The sequence below is a fragment of the Trichoderma gamsii genome (genome assembly GCF_001481775.2).
Source record: "Trichoderma gamsii strain T6085 chromosome Unknown Scaffold_4.2, whole genome shotgun sequence".
Lineage (NCBI taxonomy): Eukaryota > Fungi > Ascomycota > Sordariomycetes > Hypocreales > Hypocreaceae > Trichoderma > Trichoderma gamsii.
The window spans coordinates 682,342-708,043 of NW_020171341.1; the positions used below are offsets into that span (position 1 = coordinate 682,342).

The 25,702-nt window shown below is 49.9% G+C and overlaps 8 protein-coding genes across 8 annotated transcripts; 4 read left to right on the forward strand and 4 right to left on the reverse strand.

The window, feature by feature from the left end:
• Positions 1-1,732: 1,732 nt before the first annotated feature.
• TGAM01_v201666 (acetyltransferase) lies at positions 1,733-3,159 on the forward strand (the record flags this gene model as incomplete). The annotated part of the gene is made up of 2 exons (XM_018807224.1): positions 1,733-1,847; positions 2,204-3,159. 2 exons carry the CDS (start codon positions 1,733-1,735, stop codon positions 3,157-3,159), a joined length of 1,071 nt encoding a protein of 356 aa, XP_018659558.1.
• A 456-nt stretch (positions 3,160-3,615) lies between these two features.
• On the reverse strand, positions 3,616-4,429 carry TGAM01_v201665 (histone H4; the record flags this gene model as incomplete). Its single annotated transcript, XM_018807225.1, has 6 exons — positions 3,616-3,774; positions 3,878-3,940; positions 4,017-4,104; positions 4,170-4,185; positions 4,256-4,293; positions 4,362-4,429. 6 exons carry the CDS (start codon positions 4,427-4,429, stop codon positions 3,616-3,618), a joined length of 432 nt encoding a protein of 143 aa, XP_018659559.1.
• Positions 4,430-5,513: 1,084 nt separating this feature from the next.
• TGAM01_v201667 (hypothetical protein) lies at positions 5,514-7,718 on the reverse strand (the record flags this gene model as incomplete). Its single annotated transcript, XM_024548816.1, has 4 exons — positions 5,514-6,692; positions 6,758-6,952; positions 7,364-7,442; positions 7,564-7,718. 4 exons carry the CDS (start codon positions 7,716-7,718, stop codon positions 5,514-5,516), a joined length of 1,608 nt encoding a protein of 535 aa, XP_024406427.1.
• A 2,073-nt stretch (positions 7,719-9,791) lies between these two features.
• TGAM01_v201668 (survival factor 1) lies at positions 9,792-11,203 on the forward strand (the record flags this gene model as incomplete). The annotated part of the gene is made up of 4 exons (XM_018807227.1): positions 9,792-9,814; positions 9,932-10,153; positions 10,220-11,024; positions 11,099-11,203. The coding sequence occupies 4 exons, from the start codon at positions 9,792-9,794 to the stop codon at positions 11,201-11,203; spliced, it is 1,155 nt and encodes a 384-aa protein (XP_018659561.1).
• Positions 11,204-11,898: 695 nt separating this feature from the next.
• TGAM01_v201669 (hypothetical protein) lies at positions 11,899-12,820 on the reverse strand (the record flags this gene model as incomplete). The annotated part of the gene is made up of 2 exons (XM_018807228.1): positions 11,899-12,259; positions 12,327-12,820. The coding sequence occupies 2 exons, from the start codon at positions 12,818-12,820 to the stop codon at positions 11,899-11,901; spliced, it is 855 nt and encodes a 284-aa protein (XP_018659562.1).
• Positions 12,821-14,345: 1,525 nt separating this feature from the next.
• TGAM01_v201670 (hypothetical protein) lies at positions 14,346-17,654 on the reverse strand (the record flags this gene model as incomplete). The annotated part of the gene is made up of 1 exon (XM_018807229.1): positions 14,346-17,654. One exon carries the CDS (start codon positions 17,652-17,654, stop codon positions 14,346-14,348), a length of 3,309 nt encoding a protein of 1,102 aa, XP_018659563.1.
• A 2,535-nt stretch (positions 17,655-20,189) lies between these two features.
• On the forward strand, positions 20,190-22,673 carry TGAM01_v201671 (hypothetical protein; the record flags this gene model as incomplete). Its single annotated transcript, XM_018807230.1, has 2 exons — positions 20,190-20,695; positions 20,747-22,673. The coding sequence occupies 2 exons, from the start codon at positions 20,190-20,192 to the stop codon at positions 22,671-22,673; spliced, it is 2,433 nt and encodes an 810-aa protein (XP_018659564.1).
• A 698-nt stretch (positions 22,674-23,371) lies between these two features.
• TGAM01_v201672 (hypothetical protein) lies at positions 23,372-25,569 on the forward strand (the record flags this gene model as incomplete). Its single annotated transcript, XM_024548817.1, has 3 exons — positions 23,372-23,900; positions 23,965-25,496; positions 25,540-25,569. 3 exons carry the CDS (start codon positions 23,372-23,374, stop codon positions 25,567-25,569), a joined length of 2,091 nt encoding a protein of 696 aa, XP_024406428.1.
• Positions 25,570-25,702: the final 133 nt, after the last annotated feature.

A 25,702-nucleotide genomic window follows, 5' to 3' on the forward strand; every position in this document is an offset into this window, starting at 1 on the left:
CGGCTGGGTTTGAAACCCCAGGTTTGTTTGAGGTTCTCCAGCAAGGGTTTGTTTTTAGTGCCGTGGATACGCCTGGGTCGCATGCGAAGCACGAAAAAGCCATTTGATGAAAAATTCGTGGGCATTTGAAGATTTGAAGAATTGTGAGAGAGATTCAAACAGTGAGAAAGGAAACAAGTTGGAGGTAGTAGTACCTGCCTACTGTAGATAAGATAAGGCACATGTACCTGAAGCATCGCTGCTGGAGTCAGCAATAGTAACTGCAGCACCTTGAGCTTCTAAGTGCTCTAACTGTACCATTCTTGCTAGCACTGTTTTGCTGTTTGATCGTCTGCTCTCTCCTCCTGATCCCCTCTCCACCACCTCAACTGGCTCTCCTCCACAGTTCAAGCACCACTAACGGCATGTGGCATCTTTACTTGTTGCTTGGCCAAAACGATGACTTCGACAATCAGCTAACAAGCAGTAGCATGGCCAACCAGCTCACGCCACCAGCTGCTCAACAGCCTCAGCTCAGCTCTATTTGCTACAGAGTTTTTGTGTGGAGGCCAGGGAAAGGTCTCAAGCCACCGCCCGCTTTTACACACGCACTATTAGCACGCGGACATTTCGACGGGCAAAACCGCTTGTATTGTTTTTTTCTAATTGCTAGCTTTTGAGTGGATATTTCTCGATGCATTTGTTTGTGAATCTCTTTGCCAGCAAACAAGGACGAGTCAAGTTTTTGCAGAGCAGACGACGCCATAGGAGGCAGATGCTACAGTACATGGAGCCGAGGAATGCCAGGGCCCTTGTCCACCGTCTCGCCTCGCCTCGCTTGCTTGCTGGCCTGCATACGCATACGGGTTACAAGGTTTTTTCCTTCTTTCTTACATGAGCCGAAAAATCTGCGTGTTGGTTCGTCGACGGGCTCTCCCGACCAATAATAGATAGACCTGACAGCTATGGCGTACCTTCGGAGCAGATGATGTAGATCTTGTAAGGGGAAAGAAAGGTTTTCCTTTTTTCTTTATCAATCCTTGAGGCCCCCGCCTCCAGATTTTGCTCCTCTTCCCCCCTTTTCTACTTCAATCTTCCCACTTCTCTTCTGCATCTGCTCATGTTTGTTGTTGCTATCCCAGCTTGCCTCACTACTCTGTTTTCTCTCGCGTTTGGGGATTCCTGAAACAAGCAACTTGTTTTAACCTTGTTGATCCCCTTTTGTATCACCTTGATTATTTATATACATATTTGCTCGCCCTACCCAGCATACAGTAGGCGCCTGTCACATCTCATCTATCGTTGCCCACCATCTCGCAAGCGTTTACATCTTGTTCCACAACGAATATTTAGAAGACACACTTATCCGCACCACCTCTTCCTCTCTAGAGCTCGCGCCAGGCCTGGAGCCCCCCCAACCTTATCTGATCCCCATAATTCCTTTTCTCTCTGGCTTGTTTCTTCTTTATATCACTTCCTGTTTATCCCTCTCTATATCTGCAGCTGCTCGCATAAATCTTCTTGTTTCCCTCTTTTTACTCGTTTGCGCTACACCCTTTGGATCGCCCGCCAAGTGCTGCGGCTAAATCGAGAAAAGAAAGCTTTCGCGCTTCTGGAAAAGGACCCTTCATACAGCGGGTAAAAGGGCCACTCCCGCGGCAGTTTGATTGTTTAATTCAAAGCTTCGGCGTTATATACGGCAAGGCATTATTCTGGATTAGGGAGGTGGTAATCTCCCGCCGTATGGTACAATATGGAGGAAGCACATCGTTTCGTGGGTGGTGTGCGCGAGCTGGATCTCGCCAACTACGGATCTGTCCCTGTGGTGGACAGAGTTAATATTGTGCAAGGCCTGAGGACCAGCGCAGGTAAGACTTGATTTCTTTTTTCTTTTATTCCTCTTTCCTATCCTCAATTCTTTCATTCCTTGATATGTACACGAATATCTTCTTGAAGATTCGAGGAGCGCAACAAGGATCGATGATCTTGCTTCAATGTCCCTCAAAAAAATTTCTTACTCCCCCGCCATTTTTGTCAGCATCTCTTCAGCGTATAGCTCAGGAAGCTTCACAGCTCCTCAAAGCTTCAAGCTCTACTTTCTACAATCTTTTTCCACGTCGCTATTTTCAAACATCCATTTATCATTTTTCCAACTACCCAAGCTCCTTCAGCTTACAAGACAACCTTTTGATTTCTCTAAAGCTCGCTACTAACCATATCACAGCATTCTTCACATTCCTACGCGCAAATCTAGCTCTCAGCGCAAGCGCACCCGCTTCGCCCATCTCCTCCCACGCGCCGACACCCCATCTCGAGCCCTATTCACACCACCAGTTCCCATTTCCGCCATCTCCCTCGCCCCTCAGCTCCTCGACCTCCTTCTCCGACTTACACTCCTCCGCCTCCGACGCTGATGCCGCTTACTACAATGACCCTCTCGGCGACGTTCCCCCGCTGTCTCTCGAGCCGCTGCTCACGTACGACGACAAGGTCGCAGGCCTGAACCTCATTGCGGACTCTATTGCTCAGATGAAGCAACGAGCGGCCAAGTCTTTGGTTTTCCATCCGCTCTGCCTGACGCTCCTCTTTACTGCATGGGCTGGCGTCTCTCGATGGGCGTATGTGCCCTCCTCTGCGGATCCTAGCCTGGCTCTCCTCCTTTCCTGTGGTATAGCCATGATTTATCTCACAGCTATACGCTACTCCACAGAAGGCTACGCGAAACTAGCTGAGGACATGCGATGGTCTTGGCTCGAGGGCCCCGAAAGCATCGAGGGAGACCTCGTCATTGGCGCTCGCTACGGCGGCGCTTTAATCGGAGCCCTCATTCTCAGACTTGAGCCTCGCTTCTCCCCTGTGTCGTCTATTGGTGGAAGGCGCAGAAACAGGAGCAGGAGTGTGAGCTTCCGCGGGGGCAAAGGCGTCATTCGAGCCTGGACGACTCGCCTTCGCTACCGAGGAAAGGGGATCGGCCGAGACCTCCTCGACGGCGCCATCCGTATTGTCAAGGACCGCTGCGGGAAGGATGCCGAGGTGGGGTTCGCACAAGAGCATGCTAATAGTACCATGCTGCTGCCAGCCTTCTTCAACGGAGCGTTTCGTCGAGATGAAGTGCGTGCTGCCAAGGCTCTGGAAAAGGCACTGGAGGAGTGGGAGTCGAGCAAGAAGAAGAAGAGGTAATGGCATCCCAACGTCTCGGAGGAGCTGGGGGCAGAGCGAGAGAGAGGACAGGAAAGAATATATCGATCAGCTATCCCTGGAGGAGCTGTATAGGTTCTGTTGAGGATATGATGTTGGGATATATATGGTGGAACATTCTTTTGTTTGAGATACCCTTGTTTATGCATTTGCGTCTTGCTGTCTTACTTTTAATAGCGCCAGGCTTATTCATTATGAATTATCATCTAATATACACACAAAGCCTTGTCTTTGCTGATATCGTTCTGTTTCCTTGTAAAAAAATCTGACTTGCTAAATCACCGCGCCTTGTTGCTGATGTTGATCATTGCTCATTGCTGTCATTGTCCGTCATGAAACCACTGGGACTATCAAACATGCTAAAAAGAAAACAGCCTTTCCACCATATGTTGAAAACAAGATATTCACATGAAAACAAATAACAGGAAGCCGATACAATCAGCGGATATCGAGAGTGATTCTATCGGCGCGATAGAGAGTTCGTCTACTCCGATGGCGCCTTTGGAAATCCTGGTCCTCCCGACTCTTGGGCACCGCCCAGGTTACTGGATCGAAACCATAGAGGGTGCGTCCGCGGCGTTGGAGGCTATGCAAGACCTGGAATGTTCACAGCAATTAGTATTTTTGTATCTTCTTCCCTCCCTCTGTCTTTCCTTTGAGCATCAAATTGGAATCAGCAACAAAACCTGAGGTTACATACATCGTGGATAGTAACTGTCTTGGCATTGCGGTGCTCCACATAGGTCACAGCATCGCGTATGATCTAGCAAAAGAGAAAAAGGGAAATGTTAGTTGAGACAAGAAATGAAATAAAGCAAAGCAATGCTGTCGCATCTCACCTCCTCGAGATACTGCTTCATCGCTGCTCTAGTTTCGTCGTATACAGTCGCTGAGATGCGTTTGACTCCGCCGCGACGAGCCAAACGTCTGTATCAGATGAGTATTAGTAACTTTGGAAAATCTCACCATGTTACATAGAGTGGCGTTATTACCGGATTGCTGGTTTGGCTATAATTCCACGTCAGTACTCTATATCTGAATTTCTCCGAGACAAGAGGAAACGAAAACGAAAACCTACTGATGCCTTTGATGTTGTCTCGAAGGATTTTCCGATGGCTATTGTATAAGAAGTATCAATACCAACCTGTTTTACTCAGGAAGAGCAGGAAAAGCATGAACCTTACCGTCGATGACTCGGGCCTAACGTCTTGCCTCCAACCATTTGCCGGAAGGCACCTCCTCTCGACGACATGGCGGTCCTTTCGACGGATGGGAAATCGAAGGCGCTACAGTACAGTATGCTTGTAGAAAGAAACAGTGGAGCAGACTACTAGTGTATCGTCAGCGGGCGCTAAAGTGGCATCGGCTTGGCAGCAAGGAGTTACTCACGATGCTCAAGATGCGACGTGCGAGGTGACTCTGCAGAGAAAAGAACGACAGTCGTAGAGAAGGGAAAATTCAAACAAAAAGATCTCCTCTTTGTGTTCCGGGTTAGGGTTAGTCCGCTTTTTCCGTCTGCTTGCTGGAATTTCTTTGAATCATTCGAGGAAGGTGAATGAGGTGAACAACGGACGTTGGCCGCACCTGACACGCACCTGGCACGTCCGGCGGCCTCCTGGCGGTTAGTTGAGGACTGAGGTGTACGTTGCATGCACTTGTGCTCTGAAGAATTACCGAGTGTGTTCGATAATTTAGGGAGAACAAGCAATTCAGGTAATGATAGTCGAGACATTAATACACAAATGGCGACGAAAACAAAGGCGCAAAAAATAGTTCTATTTGTTGGGAATATCAAGTTCAACTTTTCACTTTCAAAACACATTGGCCGCTCCTGCCTTTTTTCGATGCCCTGAGGCTTTCACTCCTACTACTCTGAGAATCTGGACTTTGTCTTGCCCATCACATTCCTGTGTAGCATTGTCCAAAGCCAAACGAGGGTATCGACCATCTCCATCTCCAACTGTTTTCGCCTATATTAAAGCTGTTTTGGGTCCTTTATTAAAATATTGGGGAGTAAAGAAGAGAGAGACAAGAAAAAGAGTTGCGACAACAAAAGACCATAACGCCGAGGCATTTATTTTCATCGTTTCGGCACCGCGAAATGAATAACCGGGTTCGATGCGCTCTCTTCTGTGCATCACCGTTGACTGACATCAAATCGGGTTTCGTACAAGGGTATTAAAATGAGCAAGATTCGTCAACATAGACCACGCATCCGCCGCCGCGTCCTAGGGCAAAACAAAAAGAACAGAAAGAAGGATTATTGTTGATAGGTAAGCATATAGGGCTCAGAGCCCCTGGGTCTGCAGTAACGCTGAAGTCGACAAAAACGAAATCTAAGCGGCGACTTCTGCGGGAGCGGCAGCACCCTCTAGTTCTGGAGTAGCTTTGTTTGTGTCTGCTATGACGGGCTCGGATGCCTCTGGAGCTGAGTCCATCTCAATTGTAGCTTCGGCAACAGGCTCCGGAACAAGCTCCGCAGTAGGCTCCGCAGCAGGTTCGGTAGCGGTCTCAGGCACTGCCTCAGCCGTTTGCTCTGCAGCTATCTCCGTGGTTGCTTCGGCATTCGTCTCTGTTACCGTCTCTGTTACCGTCTCTGTAGCTATTTCTGCAAGTATCTCCGCTGCATCTGCAGGGGCTGTTTCTGCAACTAGTTCTGTAGCCATTTCTACGGATGGCTCGACAGTAGGCTCTGCAATGGCAGAAGTAGTAATATCGGCGGCGTCATCCATTGAGATGCCAGAAGGGAGCTCTTCGTGTGCTTCAACAACGGGCTCTGTAGCAGGCACTTCTGCCATATGAGCATCAACCATTAGCTCTGGAGCAACGGCAACTGCAACTGCAGCCAGGGCATCAGCCGCTTCCGCCTTGACAGCCTCATCAGAGTCTATGGTGCGTGCTCTCTTATAGGGCCGCGTGTCTGCGTCAATTAAAGCTTCCTTAACAGCCTTTAGCTCAAGCTCCAGGTCGTCGAGGCGTCGCTTGAGAATGTTTTCTCTTCGGTGACTCTCTTCGAGTTGACCTCGGAGTTGATTTTCGGTTTCCCGGCTGACGTCTAACTGGGCCCGCAGCTGGGTATGCTCGACACCTGCGACTTCTTGACCCCTGAGAGCTTCAGAAGCAGCAGCTTCTTGCTGCTCAAGCTGGCTGAGACGACCTCGGAATAGTTCATTGATAAACTCAAGTTCTCTAACTCTAGTTTTCAAACTAGAATTATTCGCAATGAGTTGTTCTTGCGTTTGCGGAGAGTCAAGGCCACGATCTCCATTCATTGGCGAGACGGCCCGTCCCTCTCCGCCATTAAACCCACCAACACCTGCTTGAGATGGGTCGTCCACCATGAAAGAAGGCAGACCATGGTTGTACATGGAAGGGGTACCGGTGCGGGAGATGGGTGAGTTGGGGCCCTCGCCATTCGCCTTTTGCGCTCGTCGAATTGCTTGCGCCGCAGTGTTCTCAGCGCTATTGGGATCTGTCGAGAGAGGGAAGCCATGTCCATGATGTTGATGCTGCTGCTGAATTTGGGCGATACCGTTAGCAAAAGGGTGCGATGCACCATACGCGCTGACGTGTCACTAACCTTTCTCTTTGGAGCGAGATCTGGGCGCATCGTCTTCACACGGTTCCGACTTTTGATAACGTCTGTCTTGAGGGATATCGGTCGCGGTCGTCCGTGCAGCTTCAAGAAAAGTCCACATGCATTGCAAAGGACGGAGCCAAACTCGTCACGTCGCCATAATGGCGTTGTTGACGTTCCGCAGTTTTGGCAGACCGGCTGCGTTGATCCATTAGTTGCCATCATGATGTCGGCTAGTGCTGGGAGATAGGGATGCGATTAGGGAATCGATTAGGGAGCGCGGCCGATAGATATTATCATGATCGATAAGGATGACGGAACTTGGAAAAAAAAAAAAATCTGGGCCCCCCGGTCGCCCGATAAGACAAGGATAAGCCGGGGCGCCAGCGCGGCTTAGCGCAGAAATTTCTTGCGATAAGGCACGTGATTGGGGTGATATGAGATAAGAATGGTAAAAGTTGGAATATGGCGACTCCAATTGGCCCGCTGTTGGCTCGGCAGTTTCTGGTACTGGAGGCGCAACAGAGCCGGCGCCATGCGATAGATTGAGATGGGAAGACAAGAGGGCCAGGGAAGAAGACGGAAAAAGAAGGAAGATTGTAAGCTTACCATGTTGCCGTTGTTGCCGCCGCTCGTAGCAGCAGGGGAGACGCCGTGATACATTTGAGGCTGAGGAATTGGAGGTGGTCTAAGGGATGCCAAAGTCAGCGTCAAAACAACATATAATGCCAGCCAGCTCGCCACGCGGCGTGGATGCAGCCAACGAACTTGGCATTGTGCGGTTTCAAACGTAGATGCAGATGTAATACCTTTGCTGCTGCGGGGGCTCAGCGGTCGCGTTGCTTGCTGCAAGGGAGGCAATGCCGGGCAGCTGCTGCACATTGGCAGATGCAGAGGTTGACGTCGAGCTTGGTCGAGAGATGGGCTCGATCGGTGGCGGCGGCAGAACTTGCGCTTCGTCCATCTTTGGCTAGGGATTCGACAGGGTTTGCGGACAGGCAGAAAGCCAGCGAGGCGAGATGCGAATTCGAGGGGTCGCCAGCGTGAATAGCGATGATCGAGACTGCTTCCTCCCTTTGCTAGAGGCGGGTGCTTTTCTTCTTCTCTTTTTTTTTCCTTCCTCAGGAGAATGCGAGCACCAGCCACTAGATCGCGGGATCGCAGATTTCGGCTCGCGCTATTGATGATGTAAGGAATTGGCGACGGGCGTGGGCGGCGTTGCAGGAGACGAGGCTAAAGCGCGGCACAGAAGCGTGGGGAAGGGAAAAAGTGAGTGAGTGAGGCGAGGAGGAAAAGGTATGGTCTGGAGGAGTATCGCGATGTAATTATTGCTCCCCCTTACAAAGTCGAGTACACAAAGTTTAGAGAGGAAGTCTGGATACGAGTGGTAGGAAGTGCTGGGAAGGCACGCGCGAGAGGGAGGGGCAGCTGGCCGTGCATGTAGTGGCCATGTACCTGGAACCTCTGCGGCGCGCTGGGCAACGGGCGAATCTGGTTGTTGGGCCGGCGTGTGCGCTGTACAGTGACCGAGCTGCGTTGGCCAGAGCCCGAGCGCTCGCTGAAGTGACACCTGGGCTGCATCGATGGCGGGCGCTGATTGGCCGGCCCAGCATCCAAGAACCGCCAGGGTTTAATTCCACAGCAGGGCAGCCTTATGAAGGCTTGAGGTCCAGCCTAAACGGCCGAGTGTGGCAGCATCCCAATCTTGATCTGTCCCACCCCACGACGGCGATTGAAGGTATTGTTGCGGTTGCCAGATATCTAGCCGTGCCACGATAGTGCGCGCATATCCTCTTGGGCGCTGCTTCAGGGGAGCCGAGCGGGAGGGGGTTGCTGATGGAGCACTGGAGCAGCCTGTAGCAGCCTGGAGCATCGCCAAACTCCATGTAGGTACGTCTGATGAGTGTCGCTGCATGCAGATGACAGTCGTGGATGCATGTCATTGGCACTTGATCAGCTCCATAGTTGACAGAGCCCCTCCACCGGCGGCAAGCGAGGGTGAGGGGTTTGGCGGCTTCTCTATAAGACGCGGCAGCGAGAGAGCAAGTGAATAAAGACGAGGTTTTTGTGTATAACACGGCTTTATAATGGCAAACGAGCTTCCTGCCCATCCGCCTGCGAGCCTAAGGCGATAAGGCTAGAGGGCGTACACAGATAACGCGCATCTGGCAGCCACATCAACATATCTAATCGTAGATAATCGAAGACAACGCTTGATACTACACACGTATAACAACCAGCAGTGCAATTGAGCCAACACGTCGTGCATATTGATTTGTTCTTTTGCTGGCTGCAACTGCCGACGGAAATACGACCCGAAACAGCAGTCTCTGCGTGGATCCAGGTGTCCCGGACGTCCATCTCGTGGCATATATGGCACGTCGTTGGACGAGATTTGCCAGCTTGAGTGTGAAGTTGATGCCAATCGATGCCAACTAAGCTGTTGGGCAGAACTTGAGGCTCTTGTTTTGCCTTGATTTGATTTCCTGCTGTTTATTATAATTTTATTCTTGCTCCTTTTTTCCAGCCAATGAACTCCAACGTGCCATTCTATCCACTCATTGGATACCCAACTTTGATGCCTTCATACTCGTATCCGCTCTTTCTGTCGCTGTCTCACTTTCATCTCCGTCTGATGGCGCCAAAAACCCAAATAACGGCTGATGCGTCTGTCAAGCCACAGCCCCTTGGCCATCGACCCACCGGCCCGGTAATTTCTGGCTGCCTTAGCGCCCTCCAGAGCCACAGCTGCCGCAACGCTCGGCGTCATCAGGACCTCATAACCGCCAGGCCACAGCGGTGTGCGCCCTGTAAGTGCCCGAGCGCAGCGCTACAGCACTAATTTACGGCCTTACGCCGCGCGGTACTCCATAATATCCCGTGAGCTACCTTCAACCTTCACGTCGGGCAGTACTCCATCTACCGGCCCTTTTGCATCTTTTTTCCTCTTCATCTACCTTGTTCCTCCTCTCGTTCATCGCCACCGCCGTTTATCGTCCAGATTTTTCGCTCCTCATCAGACGTCCCTCCCACCAACATGTTCAACTGGGCAAAGCAGCAGTAAGAAGAACCCCTCTGGTGACATGAAAACACAAGCCCCGCCATTTCTTTTGTCCCCCCCTCCAAGGTGTCTTGCCCGCGAAATCAAATCATCATATGCTAATGAAAAGCTGCCAGGCTGGCCAACGTCGCCGGCACCCAAGAGCCCATCTACGGCCCGACCGCCATTAAATCGGTCGCCCAGGAGGCAAAAGAGACCGGCACGCCGTATTCCGAACTGACCAGAGCCGATCACAAGTGGCTGGCGCTGGACAAGACTTGCGTCGAGAACCAGGTCTTTTACTTCTTCACCGAGGATGGCACCATCGCCTTTGTCCAGGTCATCTATAGCAACGTTGCGTATGTTTCATCACCTCGGTCTCTTCTTTCACCTTTACTGACTTGACCTTTTTTCCCCCTCTACAGCGGCCTTCGAGTGACCTGCCAATTCAACGCAAAGATCTTCTCCCGTGACCCGGCCAAGCCGCATCTTTGGTGCTCAAACCCGCTCAAGAACGTCGCCTTCAACGAGGAAAGAACCTCTTTCTACGCCGATGACTGCGCTGTCGAGCTGTCCGAGGATGGCAACTCCTACACAATCAAGAGCATGAATGACGAGAGGGCACTGGTCAACCTCAAGGTTACCCGAGCAGCGCCCGGTTTCCAGGCCGGAAAGACGGGCACGACGCTGTTCGGCACAGACCTCAAAGACCCCTGGGGACAGATGCGCCACGCATTCTGGCCCCGCTGCACCTCTGAGGGCACCATCACCACCAAAGACGGCGACGTCAACTTGAAGGGCCAGGCCATCTACATCTACGCCCTGCAGGGCATGAAGCCGCACCACGCCGCCGCGAGGTGGAATTTTGCCAACTTCCTGGGCCCTAACCACTCTGCCATCATGATGGAGTTTGTCACACCTCCCTCTTACGGCAACACGACTGTCAATGTTGGCGCCATCGTCAAGGATGGAGAGATAATCGCCGTCAGTTCCGAGAACAACAAAGTCACGCATAAGGCCTCTAAGAAAGACACTGCCAATGACTGGCCCGAGCCTACCCAGGCCGAATACGACTGGACAGCATCTACCAAGGACGGCAAACCGGTCAAGGCCGTGATTGATGCCACCTTGGGAGACCGTGTCGACAGGATTGACGTCATGGCCGAAGTGCCCGGATTCGTCAAGACCATTGTCAAGGCGGCTGCCGGAACGAAGCCCTACATCTACCAAGTTAGTAATATGCCATCCTGACTTGTCTGCCTCCACCCCTTTGTACAGAAATGCTGACACGATCTCACTTGCAGTACGCTGCCAAGACCACCCTGAAACTCAAGGTTGGCGATGAGGAGATTTCGGAAGACGGCCAGCTCTTCTGCGAAGCCACTTTTATTACTGATCTCGCGAACTAAAGCATAGATCAATGTGTGTGTGTTTTTTTGGTTTTTGGAAAGAAATTAAAGGGCATTTTTGCAAACAACAAAGAATGATTGATTGAGAACACGTTTGGGTACTACCTAATCTGAAATAGGCGTTGGAGAAGAGAGGCTATATATAATACTTATACTACTAATCGCTCGTTCTTTTTGTTTTTCTTTTGGCCATTGCCTCTCTGCGTGAGCATAATACAATAGCATATTAGCTTGACATATCTGAGAAAAGAAATTATATAAGTTAATGTGTACCTACCTATTAAAGGATTGCCATCGGGCACCACTATCGACTTTTACTGAGACTGATGGACACAAGTGATGAATGACAGAAAGTGGAGATGAATGATGCCCAAGGACTCGTAAAAGACCTTGGCGCATATTCCCCGTATATATAAAGTAAGCCGTGTAGTTCATAGTTTCATACAACATCTCTCTCATGTACATCCTTTTTATACCACAATTTTGTATACACCGTCCTCCCCACCTCCGTCTATGCCCCAGATTCCCGTATATAATTCAAACCGCCCCTCCATACATGTAAAAAAAAACACCAAAAAGTAAAAATCCGCTTATCAGGCTCCCACGCCCATTGATGTAATTGAACTCGTTGATATCATCATTCGGCATAATTTCTTTTTTCTTCCTTTCTTTCCTTACTTCTTCTTCTCATTCTCTCATGAATTCTTGTCCTTCTCTTCCGACTTTTCGGTCTGCTGCTTCCCGTCTTGCTCCCCCTTCTCCAACTCCCTCTCAACCTGCCATATCGCCCTCTCCAGCTCAATCTCCACCGTCGGCAGGTTGAGCGTCTCTGAAAAGTCGCGAATCTGCTTCTGCGTGATGAGCATCTGCTCTTTGCCGGAGACTTCCTCGATGGGGGCCTGGCCTTCCTTTGTGTATAGCTGGTCGAGTGCTTTTGAGGGGGAGAGCTGGACGAGCTTGTTCTGGAGGAGCCATTGGACGTGTTTGCCGCCGTTGATGGCTCGCCAGTGGGACCAGGCGCGGTAGACGAGGTAGAAGAAGGGTATGTTCGGGACTCTATTTTCTCATTGAATTCCGTCAGATCCGTATATCACTTCCACAGAGAGAGGCACCGGGAACTTACACAGGCACCAGCCCCAACGGCGCCGTAATGGGCATCCCAACAAAGCACCACAGCAGCCTCTGCCGATGCAGCGCCTGCCTCTCCGTCGCCAACGTCCGCAGCACGCCCTCGGCCTTGTGCTCCGGAATCGCCGCTGGCGGAAAGACCAGCTCGACCTTATCACGGCCCCGCAGCTCGTCGTTACGGCGCCGAGCTGACAGCGGCGGCACAGACTTGAGCCCCCACTCCTGGAAGGGGATGCGGCGGAAGGCGTGGTTGCCGTAGTCAACCACTTTGCGCTGCCAGCCGCGCTCCATCTTTTCCCATTGGGCCCATTTGCGGGCGGCGAAGTCGGCGCCGCGATCGATGTAGCTGGACGGGGTGCTGGAGCTGGGGCTGGCAGAGGGGGGCGCTGAGGCCGTGGTTGAGGCTGACGATGGCGATGTTGGGTTGACGAAGCGGCTGGCGTAGAGGAGGGTGCGTCTCGTCGAGACGGGGAGGAGGTAGAGCCTCATTGCGGGCTGTCTATTGTTGTTGTTTATATCTGAAGAACAGCGCTTGCTTGTTTTATTCCCCGATAAGTTTTGACATGTATGTTGAGGCTGAAACGAAAGAAGGAGAAAGAAAAAATACTAAGATATCGATCTGCTCTGGTAGCTTTAGCTGCTTGGTAGCTCAATTAGCACGGGCAGCTAATAAACTACGTCAGAGGGCGGGACGAAAGCACTATGCCTTAAACAGCTTTGCCTCTTTTCAAAACCCTATTGAGCGTTTCAAGAAAGAAGTAGAAACCAAGTTCACAGTTACAAAGAGGGCAATCAGAATTTTTTGGGGAAGAAATAGTTATTCAACTTGAAATCTTCGTCTTTGGCTTGGACAAGTCACAATGGGCAGATGTTCGTCGTGGTTCCAGAAAAATTAAAGTTGCGACAGAGAAGCTAAGCCTAAGCTCGATTAGGGCCGTTGTTCTTGTTTTCTTATTTTTCTTTGTTTTTTTCTTATTTTAATTGGAGCGAATGTTTCTTATCCAAGGCCGGCGAACCAAACAGTGACGCACATGGGCGTCATGGAGGGCTGTTATTTAGTCTTGACAACGTTGTGCTACTATACAAAGTACTTGATTGGATACAGAGACTTGAAAGAGTCATTGAAAAACGTTCTTTTCTGGAGATGTCGACAATTTAATCAAATACAAATGAGGAGACTAGGTGCATTGAGTGAGGCACATTTTACATCTTGCTAGTCTCCATGTGAAAGCGTTATAGCTCGGTGTCTCGGATTTCACCTGGATACCGAGTTGCAAGAACCATAGCCATCAACGCACAGCATGAGAGACAATTGAAACACTAATTACAGTGCCAATTGAAATTATTGTCATCGCCGATTAATCTTTCTATATAGAAATAACAATAGAGACAGTTGTAGATATAGCCTTTGGCCCTACATCTTCTTAATATTCGGACAATTCATCCTACCCTACTTCTTTACTGTAACCACAAGTATTGTTTTCCGATATTCAAATCAAGGACAGCAAATTGTATGTTGATATAGGTATTTAGCACGTCAACTGTCAGCATTGATTGGGCGGATGGTTTAGTGGTATAATTTTCCCTTAGCATCATGCATCCTTCTAGGTAGCATAACCGCATGGGAAAGGTCCGGGGTTCGATTCCCCGTTCGTCCATAAGTGTTTATTTTTTGCATTTTCAGCAAATTCAGTCTCATTTCGAGGCTTCCTTCAGAGTTTTTTTCCCCCTCTTTTTCCTCTTCTTCAGTTGCATGAAGCAAAAGATAATAATGCTTCTCGGACTCTAAACATTCTAAACGTTATTTTGTGATTGTTCCTATATCATTCCTACGCCGCCGCTGATTGATATCCCCACTAACCAACAAACTAATCTATTCGGTGTAATACGAGAGGGTATATATGCGTTTGTAAGTAAGTAATAGTATATAAATGTATGAATATCTCGCTGCTTGCTTGCACTCCTATTTCTCCCTCTCATTTCTCCCTCTCTTCATGCCCCCTTCCATCAATTCTCACTTGGTCCTTTCTATCACAGGACTCTTGCTTCTTCCCCTAGCCGCCCCCTTTCCAACAATCTTCTCCGTCCAGTTCCATGACGAAGGACTCAACCTTCCACCCTGGGCGTCTTTTGGTTTATCTAGTTTCTTATCGCCGTTGGTGTCGTTCAAGTAGTCAAGCTCGCTCTCATTTTCGCTGCTAGCCCATTCGCGCTCGCTCCACGACATCGAGTCCGCCCGATCCCCTTGATGACTGTGAGCCAGTAATGAAGAGCGTTCCGTGTCCTGTGTCTTAGGCAGGTCGGGGACTTCATCAAGTGCTTCTCGTGCCTCGCTGGCGTTCGCCGGCTCGGGAGCAACCCCACGGGCCTGTCGCATGGACACTGTGATGGTCTCGCCGCCGTCTGCTCCAGGGGGCTGGTTGATGTCGAGTGCTCGTTCGCCCATGTACTCATCCTCAGTACGCAGCCGTGCGACTGCAGAGTCGCTAAAGTGAGCATCGACTAGGTGCTTGACAACCGGCCAACCGTAGGCATTGGCAAACATGCGGCGGACGAAAATATTGTTGTGGGCATCCGGTTCTAGCTTGACAAGCACTTTTCGCCAAGACAAGTCTCGATGGTATCCGCGAGAAATCTTTTCCTCAACACGCATATTCGAGCCATCAACAATCTCATTAGGATGCTTTTCAGGGCCCGTATTTGCAGTGTCGTCGTAGTCCTTTGTAGACGCGATCGAATCTTCGTGGTTTATGCCCGTATGTGGTGTCGAAGCACCACTACCGCCTGGCGATAGCGGCCCAAATAGAGACGATGACGAAGACTTGATTTTCATCTTACTTAATGCTGAAGTCCGCTTCTTCAAAGGTGGCGGAGGAATATCTGTGGGATGATAGACTCGATCATGGAAAATGGTTCGTGGTCGCTTTGATGGATCAACGAGCCACTCCACATCAGGAATTTTGGGATTCAAGACGTCGCCCGCAGATTCGAAAAAGGTGGTCCTGGGAGGCGCCCTTAGACCTTCGGGATCATCCTCCAACTCGTTACCTGCCGTTGCTTTGCCTATCCGTCTGCTCATATCTGAGGAAGCAGAGCTGCCAGGAGTGCCAGAGCCATCTCCGCTAGCTTTCAATGTCTGACTCCTGCGCAGTATCTTCTTCTGCTTCTCAGAAGTAGGATGCTCCTTTGGAGGGTCGTTGCTTCTGAAGAGGTTGAAGAATCCGGTGAGCGGAGTGTGAAGGATATTCTCGCCTGGGCTTTCGAGTGGCTCATCTGCAAATACTGCCGGAACAGAGCGGAGACTGGCCCGGTCATCTTCGGCGATAGCATCATTAGATGGCTGCGGCACCTCATGGCTGTCATTGTCATTTTTGTTGCCGTTGCCATTTGCATTGGGAGTTGTGGCCCCTGATTCCGCGTCATCGTCATCTGGAAGCATCTGCAGTTTCTGCCGCGATGATCCCATACTGGCCCCTGTTAGCTCTGCCCATCCAAAGCCCACCACTGTCTCGACGAGACCAGCATCTCGCCTGGCTTTGCCAACTCGTCCAAGACCTTGCCAATCCAAGAATAGCAGACAGCTTGTGCGCAGTGGAACGATACCGTCGTTGACCACGTTGGAGTAGACTGTTCTATTTCGAAACTTCTTAAGTGCGTTATGAGCAGGTCCTGAGGGCAGGATTCGCAGCAGAGGCTTGGATTCTGGTTGAGATTCTCCATAGACCTTTTTGTGGGCAGATTCGCCCAAATTGCTCACAAGAGCACCCCAGCCGCTGCGTGCAATTGTCGGCGCTCTCCACGTTAGACCCAAGTCCTGTCCTGTTCTGCCCACAAGACCAAAATCCAGAGCAAACTTGACGTAGAGAGGGTTCTCGTTGCTCAAACCTAGAAAGGGAGTGGCTAGCGCGATGAAGTTGATAGGTTTGATGAGATCGAAAAATTGAGGCGAGTGCTTTTGTATGTATGCAATGGCATAGGTTTGGACCAGCCCGCCTAGTGAATGAGCGACAAAGCTGATGCTTGTGATCTTGTAAGGCCTTCGATACTTGCTGGCCTCGCTGGCCCCATCTGCATCGGCTGCCTTGTTAACGGTGCTATGCTTGTGAGCCTGGACCAGGTCGTGTGCCCTCTGTTCCCCCAATCCGTGTGTAAATCCTTCCATGGCACCTTTCCCTATCGGCAGGAAAGGCTGATCCGGGTACGTCATGGAGAGAACGTATCTGGCCAGTCTTTTCCCAAGGTATTTGATACCCTTCTCTGTCTTTGTAGCATTCCCCGAGTATCCTCGCACAATGACTTCTTCGTCCTCGTCTTCCTCGTCGTCTTCACTTCCTGCGGATGAAGAGCCATCTTGCGCCTTCTTGTCGGAAGCGGCCTCATCCTCTGCTCGCTTCTTCGCTCGCCTAGCTTTTGCATCAATCTTGGCTTGCTTTGCAGCAGCATCAATACTCTCTTTCATAAACAACATGTCGGCGCCCAGATTGCTGTGCAAACCATGCGTTAGAATGACAAGGTGAACCTTCTTCGGCTTTCGTGGAGACGGTTCCCCTTCTTCTTTGGTCTCTGGATCGCCAGTCTTCACCATGCTCTCGACGGGCTCATCGGCGGTAGGTCGGTCTTCCACCCTCTTATCGCCTGCATCATCCCATAACGGTAGCCGGGGTGTGTTCCACAGCGTTGCCGTATCCTCCACTTTGACATGTATAGCTTTAGAGAAGACGCCTCGAGGCTGTGCAGGGTGGTGCCCGTCCTTGGCCCCGATGCTCTGCTGATGGTCCGTCAGCTTTCCAGGTTGCGGAACCTGGGCTTGGCCACCAACGACCGGAACAGACGAGCCGAGACTCAGTGACTTTTGCTCTCTCGCCACCAAAAGCTCGTATCCAACTGCCGCGGATGTAGAGAAGATGACCTGCGACGAGATCTCAATCACCCAGCTCGCGCTTTCAAAGTCGTGCTCCGGACCGCTGCCAAACACCGTGTTATTGCCTCCAGTGCCGGCCATCTGCCGCACATCTTCCGGCACAACCAGCTGGGCCTCCCAAGAGCCTCCAGCCTTGAGCATGGGCTCGAATTCAGGGACGCCATAGCGGCGGGGGTTGGGGAATCTTTCGTTTGGGTTGAACTTGGCGGGGTATGTCGCCACGCTCAGCGTGTATGGGCCGTGGACAAAGGCGGCTCGCAGGGCGATGTTGGAGGTGTTGCGTATTCGCACATAGAGCTTCTCTGGCGAAGGGAGGATGCGATCTTGCGAGGGCGTGTAGGTGACGGTGTAGCGGACGACCTCGCCGATTTTAATGCTCCCGGTCTGGTGGAGGAGCAGCATCTTGGCCCGCCGCGCTTTTCCTGCTTATTCCGCCCTGTGCCTGTCTGTTTGGTCGAAGGTCTCGGTCGTTTGTCGGTCTCGGTCGAATGATGGGCTGCTTAGCTGCAGCAGCGATAGCAACAGCGCAGCTCCAATGTTTCCGTCTTCTTTCCAAAATGCGGCTAGAAAGGGGTTGAAGGATAGGAGAGGCAAGCTCTAGCAAGCGTGGCGATAGCAGAAATAGATGATAGTCGTAGTCGTATTAGAGATTAGACGTGGGACGCATTAAAACGCCAGCATTATTCGGTACCCCGGCTCCGGAAGCGAAGCGATATAACGATGCAGGGATCGCCAAAGCAAACGCTCATTTCAAGGTTGATTTTAACGACGTGCCTGGATCAGGGCAGACAAAAGGCAAAAGATGGGATTGGCATGCAGGCGGCAGGTCGGAGCCATAAGATGCAAGAGTGGCGTTCCTCTGGCAAAGGGGGATCACAGCCTTGGGGACAGGAAATGGCGGCGATCTGGACAGAAGCAAAAGCCCGTCACTGCCTTTGCGGAATTGTCGGGGGACCCGCCCCGTTGGAGAAGTTTTAGTGGATGCCTTCTGGAATATGACGCTGTGGGCGCTGGATCGCCGTTGTTTGTTTCGATGACGGCACGCCTGGATCGAAACAGCAGCGGGCTTTAGCGGATGAGGGGCGCTACATGTGTTGCTGCGAAGCCTCGCAAAAGGCATGAGGCACGAGCTCTTTCTTTCTTACCTTTCTGGCGGCGGTGAGTGTGGCGTCACGCGACCTGGCTTTATCAGTTTGTTTCCCATTAGCATGTGATGAGGATGTCGCTGGTTATATCAGCAATGGGAAAACCCGTTGATGACCTACGCTGTGGCGAGATTGCTTGAGACCTATTTCAGTGTACTCTACGTGGCTATTGTCTCCTAAAAACATAATCAATAATCAATAGTATATTGTTCATTTTTATTTGTTGGATGATACCGTCCTTCGCTGAGCAAGTTTAAGTTTGTCTAAGCGAATGTCGCTTGGGAAGCGTGAGGCCAAATACATGTAGCCAGTATGCCAACCCGTCACGTCTCGAAAGTCACAAGAAACAATCAGGTAGAAATCAACAAGAGGCTCAACTTAGTGATAATCTTATTTAATCCAAAATAGGCGGTAATGGTTCTTAATATTCAGAGAGGGAAATAAGCGAAACAACATTGAATGTATAAGTAGAGTTGCTTAGATATGGGCATTTGTTCAATTGTCTTGGCGGACGACTGAGTACCTCTGAAGGATAAAGAGTGTACTTTTTTTGCACGCCTAAGAGATATTTATGAGAGGTGAATAGAGGCTAGCACCGGCCAGGAGGGACTTAAGTAAGATCTTAGACCGATGAAGGGCACAGCTCTGTCCCAATAGACTTAATTCACGGCTTAGAGCATTGTACGGGGTTGATTCAATGGAACCCAAGAATTGCTGCATAGTCTTCGGCCTCGGAAGTGTCTGAAGTTTGCACAAAGCTGAAACTGCCGTAAGGTAGCAATGGTGCATGTATTTCATGTATATTGGGCACGGCTCAGAGGCTCCCCCACTTGTGGTCGCAGCTTGCATAGCACATGCAGCTCTAGTGGCCCAATCTTTATAGCTGTCACAACATGAAGCCTATAGAGATTGGTTCGCTGTAGTAAATGGGTTTTGAATAGACGGAGCGATGTAGAGAATTAATTTCCCGAGCATAATCTAAAACTGTATTGGCATCAATGTTGAAAAACGACATATGTATATCTATATATATACATACATAGCTCTCATCCGGGATATTGTTTATACACTTGTAAAATAGCGCTGGGCAAAAGCAAGTACCCGCTTTTGAGGGGGAACTGACCTAAAAGTGGTGAGCTGAACGTCTGCAGCTAGACGGAGCAAGCATCTTACAACTTGTGAGCTGAACGTCTGCTGGCAGATGGAGCAAAGCAGTTGACTTGCAAGTGGCGAGCTGAGTGACTGCAGGCAGATGGGGCAGCCGTTGTGCGGAGAAGGGCCTGGCTGGATTGATTCGATGCTTCATGTCTCCATTTGGCTTATACATGTGATAATATCTACAGAGTCCAATGGCCGTCCACCGTCTATCCCGAACGTGCATGGACTCATTGGAAGCGCCGTGTAAGCAGACGGAATCAGTCGCGGCACAGAAATCCCACGGGAAGTGGATTACATGGCCTCATTCATCCTGCGTCTGAGGCGGGCACCAACCAGAGCGACTTGGAAGTCAAGAAGGCAATGTCGAGTTGGCATCAACTGGGTACGATTGGCCACCGAGGCTGAGCTTAAGTGCATTGCATGATGCATGCATGTATCAGTTGAAAAATATTTTACCAGCGTCAAGGTGTTGTATGAGCAGCAATCTCTTGTGTAAAGCGCGACGCCTTGAAAGCGAAGCCATTTCTATAAGATGGCCATGTTGGCTCTTCATGTTGTTTCTTCGTCCCTATAACCCAAGCCCTAAGCAACATCATTGAGTTCCTCACATAGTCTCCTGTTCCTCATCTCTACAATGGCCACCGCTGCCGGCAATGTCCCAGTTGCGGATCTCATCCTTCAACAGCCCTCAGTCGAAGACTGGCAGCGAGATACTGATGATGCTCTAAGAAACGATCTCAAGGCCAGCGATCTCGATCCTGGTGTTTTGGACCTTGAGCTTCTCAAGTTGACCACGTACCCCAAGAGATCCAAACAGTCACCAGCACCAGGAAAACATGATGAGTCTTGGCATCACCCAGGCGGCAACTTCCGCCAGTCTCCTGAGTCTCCTGAACCTCTCAAGGGCTTTCTGGGAACCCCTTACAGAGGCAGATCGTATCATCTTGAGCCTATAAAGAAGACGCCTGGTTGGCATCGCCCTGGGCAATTTCATTCTTTCCCCGGAGAAGAGGAAGAAGGAGATGAAGATGATGAAGACGAAGACGACACCAGACAGGGTGAAGATGCCAAAGGTGACGATGCTTCAATGGAGCAGATCCTAGCTCTTGTGACGCAGCTTTATGGCCGAGTTGAGCGAAGGTAAGGCCCTTGCGTGACATTGTAAGCTTTTTGAGTCTAACCTATGTCTAGCTACAACGCTTATCTGGACGTCGTTGAGGTTGAACCAACTTGGCCTCGGCTGCTCAACCTTGACCAAACCTCGGAAATGTTTGAATGGGCTACACAAGTACCAGACGGAAAAGGCGGTTTCATGGAGTACCCTCCCCATCTCAAGGTCATTCCGGATGAAGATGACGTTGGTCTGCTCAAGATCTTTGATAAGCTCGGTCTGCTGGAGACGCAATGGATCATCAGCCCCTTCATCCCCGATTCTTGGTGGGGAGATATCATTGAAAAAGGTGCCGAATGGGTGATTAAAAGAATCAGACAAAAGACCGGAGATGTTACTGCCTGGGCCAACCAGGACCCAAATTTCAAGGCCCTCGAGTCCTACAACGAGTCGCATCGCAAGACTGCGACTGATGTTTCCGAGGGTAGAAACCTTGGTCTTCTTGGTGACTGGTATAGTGACCGTCGCTTTGCTGAACAGGCCTTTACCGGCACCAACCCAACAACGCTGGTGAATATCGCAAAGACTCCCGGGAACCTGTTGCAGGAGTTCATTGATACCGCTGAGCGCCTGGGATACAAGGAGTGGCACAAACGGTTGAGCAAGGCCCAGTCCAACCCAGAGTCACTCTTCGTTCAAGACCATCGCCATTTCCGTGAGGCTTTTGGCGCCGCACCAGACGAGGAATTGAAACACCAAGAGCCTGGGTCCGAACTTAACTGGGCTTGTGCTGCTGTGACGCTCTTCGAGCTTCATCAAGACGGAGGACTCCATCCTGTTGCCATCGTGGTTGACTATAAAATCAGCATGAAGGAATCAGTTACCATATTTAACAATAGACTGGAGCCCCGCGAGCCTGTTGGAGGAGGAGCCCCTATCCCTGAGGAAGAGAGCGACTGGCCATGGCGATACGCAAAGTCCTGCGCTCAAGTCTCGGACTGGATGCGCCATGAAGTGGGCGTCCATCTGACTCGCGCGCACTTTATCGAAGAAGCTATCATCGTGGCCACGCGTCGCACAATTCGCATGGACAGCATCATCCACACCATCCTGTCGCCTCACTGGTACAAGACGCTGTCTCTCAACGCTGCCGCAAGAACCACGCTCGTTCCGCAGGTCATCAAGGACTTGGTCGGCATCAGCCCAGAGTATCTTCAGAAATACGTGCTCTACGAATTCGAGAACTTCGACTTTGTCAAGCATTACGTCCCCAATGACCTCAAGGAGCGAGGCTTCCCCAACACTGCTGAAGGCCTAGCTGCTCCAAAGTACAAGAACTATGCCTATGCGAAGAACATGGTTTCCATGTGGGCGGTGATTCGTAAATACGTGTCAGCCATGCTCTTGACTACGTACAAAAAGGAGACCGCCAATGCAGACATCTCCAACGACACTCACATTCAAAATTGGGTCAAGGAAATTCGAACCAACGGCAGAATCAAGTCCTTTCCCGACATAAACACCCTGGATGCTCTCACCGATGCCCTCACCATGTGCATCCACATTGCCGCGCCGTTCCACACAGCCGTCAACTATCTGCAAAACTTCTACCAAGCTTTTGTACCAGCCAAGCCCCCCGCCGTCTGCCAAAAGCTACCAGCGTCGTTGGACGAATTGAAGTCGTACACTGAGCCAGAGCTCATCAATGCCCTCCCCATTGGCCGCGAGCGACAATGGCTTCTGGCCGTGCAGGTGCCTTGGCTGCTCAGCTTCAAGGTCGCAGACGAGCGCAGCTTGATCAAGTTTGCTTATTCGCAATCGCGAAACTATCGCAGTGGTTTCGGTAAGAAAGCGAGGGCAATTCGTACGATTAGCGGCCAATTGCATGACGATCTCAACAAGAAGTTGGGACCAGAGTTTGTTCTTACAAGCCAGGGGATGGACAAGGGAAGTATTCCCTACATGGTCTTGGATCCAAACGTCACGGCTGTTTCTATCCTTATTTAAGCACAGAATACAGCGAGATGCATGTATTTAAACTTGTAGGGAAAGTTTATCATGTACCCCAAACATACTTGTACAATTTAATCAGAGTTTGTAGCAGTAGTAGCAGCAGCAATAGTAGCAATATCAGGAATAGGAGCAGTAGTATCATTAGCAATGTGACTCTATGTACCAGGCTACTAGGAAACTACAGCATAGATTGAAAGCTAGCATTAACAATTGTGATATTCCGCCTATGTTGAACTCATTTCGAGTTTCCTATATTGCTGTACCTGCAAATTCTACGTATATATATACCTACCTGTTTTTAGATAGCTGGGCAGCGACTGGAGAGAAGCAGTACTAACTGCTTTTACTCTTCCCCTTAATATCATAGAAGCGATTTGGAGTACCGGGTAAGACTATATGTATAGGCATATATTGTTAAATAAAAGAACCAGAAAGCCTTGCAAGGCAGCAGCGTGATGGAAGCGGGGCTATGCCTTAAGCTTGTAGGCGGCCATTACATATCCAGAGCCAATGATAAGCATGAGGGGTAACATTGAATATAACTTGAGACCTTAGATCAATAAATGTTCCGATTGATTTATATGATTATTCGGTATATGTCATAAATCCGCCCCTCTCTAAAACTTTTTGTCTTCTCTGCTGTTCATCTGCTGCTTAATCTTCCTCAACGACTTCCGTCTCCAGAGTGTGTTATGGCGCCTCCAATCTCCGTTGAAGATCTTTGCAAAAAATGTCGCGAATTGCCATGGGAAACCAACCGAAGATATACCAGGCCTCCAGTGTACCATCCTGTCGATCATCACAAATCCTTAGGCGACCTACGAAACTCAGCCAAGGATGGATGTCGCACATGTCAAATATTTTGGCTATATATCCTAGATCAAATCAAAACGAAGGTAGACGATGGTTTTGAACTAAAATTTGCGTGGAAAAAGGAATTTCCTGTTTCTCGGATAAAGATCGCAGGTTTTTCTCAGAGCTTCAAGAGCGGAGACCGTGGAAGAATGGCGGAAGACATAAGCATGGAGCGCTCCCAATTCACCGTGCATCACACCAGGAGAGACTTTGACGATATCCAATTCTCCGAGGGTCAAGTGCAAGTATCCATGCCGAGGCCGAAAATCACGACAGGTGAAACATTCACGGTAAACAAGGAATTCATGGCGCGTATTGGCGTCTATTTTGATGCCGCTGCTGGTGAAAAAATAAATTCTGTTCCGTGTCAGTCAATCAGGAGGTTCGCAAACGACTTTGAAGAGTTAACACTAACATTGAAGTTTTTTAGATGACAATTTGGAACGTATTATGCAAGGCATTGTTACGCCATGGGCGAATGGCTGCGTCCAAAGTCACTACGAATGCCGAGCATTGCAAAAGCTGTTCTTCGAAAGTGGTGCACCCACTCGGTTGATAGATGTTGGCACGACAGACGAGGATAACGTTAAGCTGGTTGATACGGGTGGACTATCAAAGCCACGATATCTGATTTTGAGTTATTGCTGGGGCACATCGAATGACCACTCGAAGACTACTCAAGCCAACATAGAGCAAAGGAGAGTATCGATCCAGATAGAAGTACTTCCTAAAACAATCCGCGATACCATTGCCATCACCAGGCATATGGGAGTACAGTATCTCTGGGTTGATGCCATATGCATTATTCAGCAAAATGACGATGGCTTTCTTGACGACTGGAAGATCGAAGCTGCCAAGATGTCAGGATACTATTCCAACGCACTGTGCTGCATATCAAATCTGAGCGCCACAGACAGCTCAGAGGGCTTTCTGCGAGAAAACCAAGCAGAGCTTCGGCAAGGGGTACATAAACGAAAGGGAGCAGAACACTTCTACCACAGGGGTCAAAATATTATCATCTACTTGCCAAGACACATAGAAAATTGGACTACACAATGGAACAATTCCCCATTAATGCGCCGAGCTTGGGCCCTCCAAGAATGGATTCTTTCTCCCCGGATTTTGTATTGCACCAAAGTCGGGATGTTTATGGAGTGCAACGGAGGCGTATATTCAACTAATGACCCTTTCACGAAGCTCGCAGCAGCCTGGCAACACACTCGTGAATTAAGAGATGTCCTAAGAAAATCCACCGAAACCGACGCTATCACCAAACACCTAGCACTCGCCGGATCTATCGGATTCGCCAAATCTGCCGAATTCGCCATAGCTCAGATTGGTGATTTGTGGATGAACCTGGTCACTTTCTATTCTACGATGAATCTTACCGATCCTACAGACCGCCTTGTTGCTATCGACGGAATCGCCCGTCTTTTCTGCGCAAAATACAACATCGGATACTTTGCCGGCGTTCTCAATACTCGCATTGCCCAAACGCTGCTTTGGAAACGGAACGAGCCGATAGAAGAAGGAATCTCAGCTGTCATCCAACTTTTCCCTAGCTGGTCATGGTCGTCCACCAGGGATGTTGAGTTTCCAGAGTTTGGGAGGGGCATATCTTACGTTACATGTATCAACGGTCGTTGCTTCTACTTATCCGACAGGGTGGTAAACTATGCCGACTATTCTGAGACTTTATTCCCATTACGAGGCCCTATTTTGCCCTTTCCTGTTGTTTCTTATTTTGGACTGCCTTTTCGTGCCGTCCGTCTTCTTGTCGACCACAATAGTCCTTTGTGGGGTGGAGAACTTATCACCATTTACATGGACTCTACGAAGGAGCGCACCAAACTAATAGAACTCGCCATAGACAGAGAGAAAATGAAACTCATAGGACAATGGAGACTCTTAATTTGTTTGAGAAACCCCACCACAAAGGTTTCATCAGTTAATGATTCTAAGGTAGGAAGTGCATACCATGGATTAGTTGTAGAAATCCTAAAAGACATTAGTACTATTGGATATCGACGCATAGGGTATTTTGAAGTAATATCTATGGAATCAGGTCCCTACTTAGAGAAATGGATGACCAATATCAACCTTTTTTAGATAACCAAGCAATAAATATATTGACGGCTTCAATTCATAGAGAGTTTATAGCTTAGAGT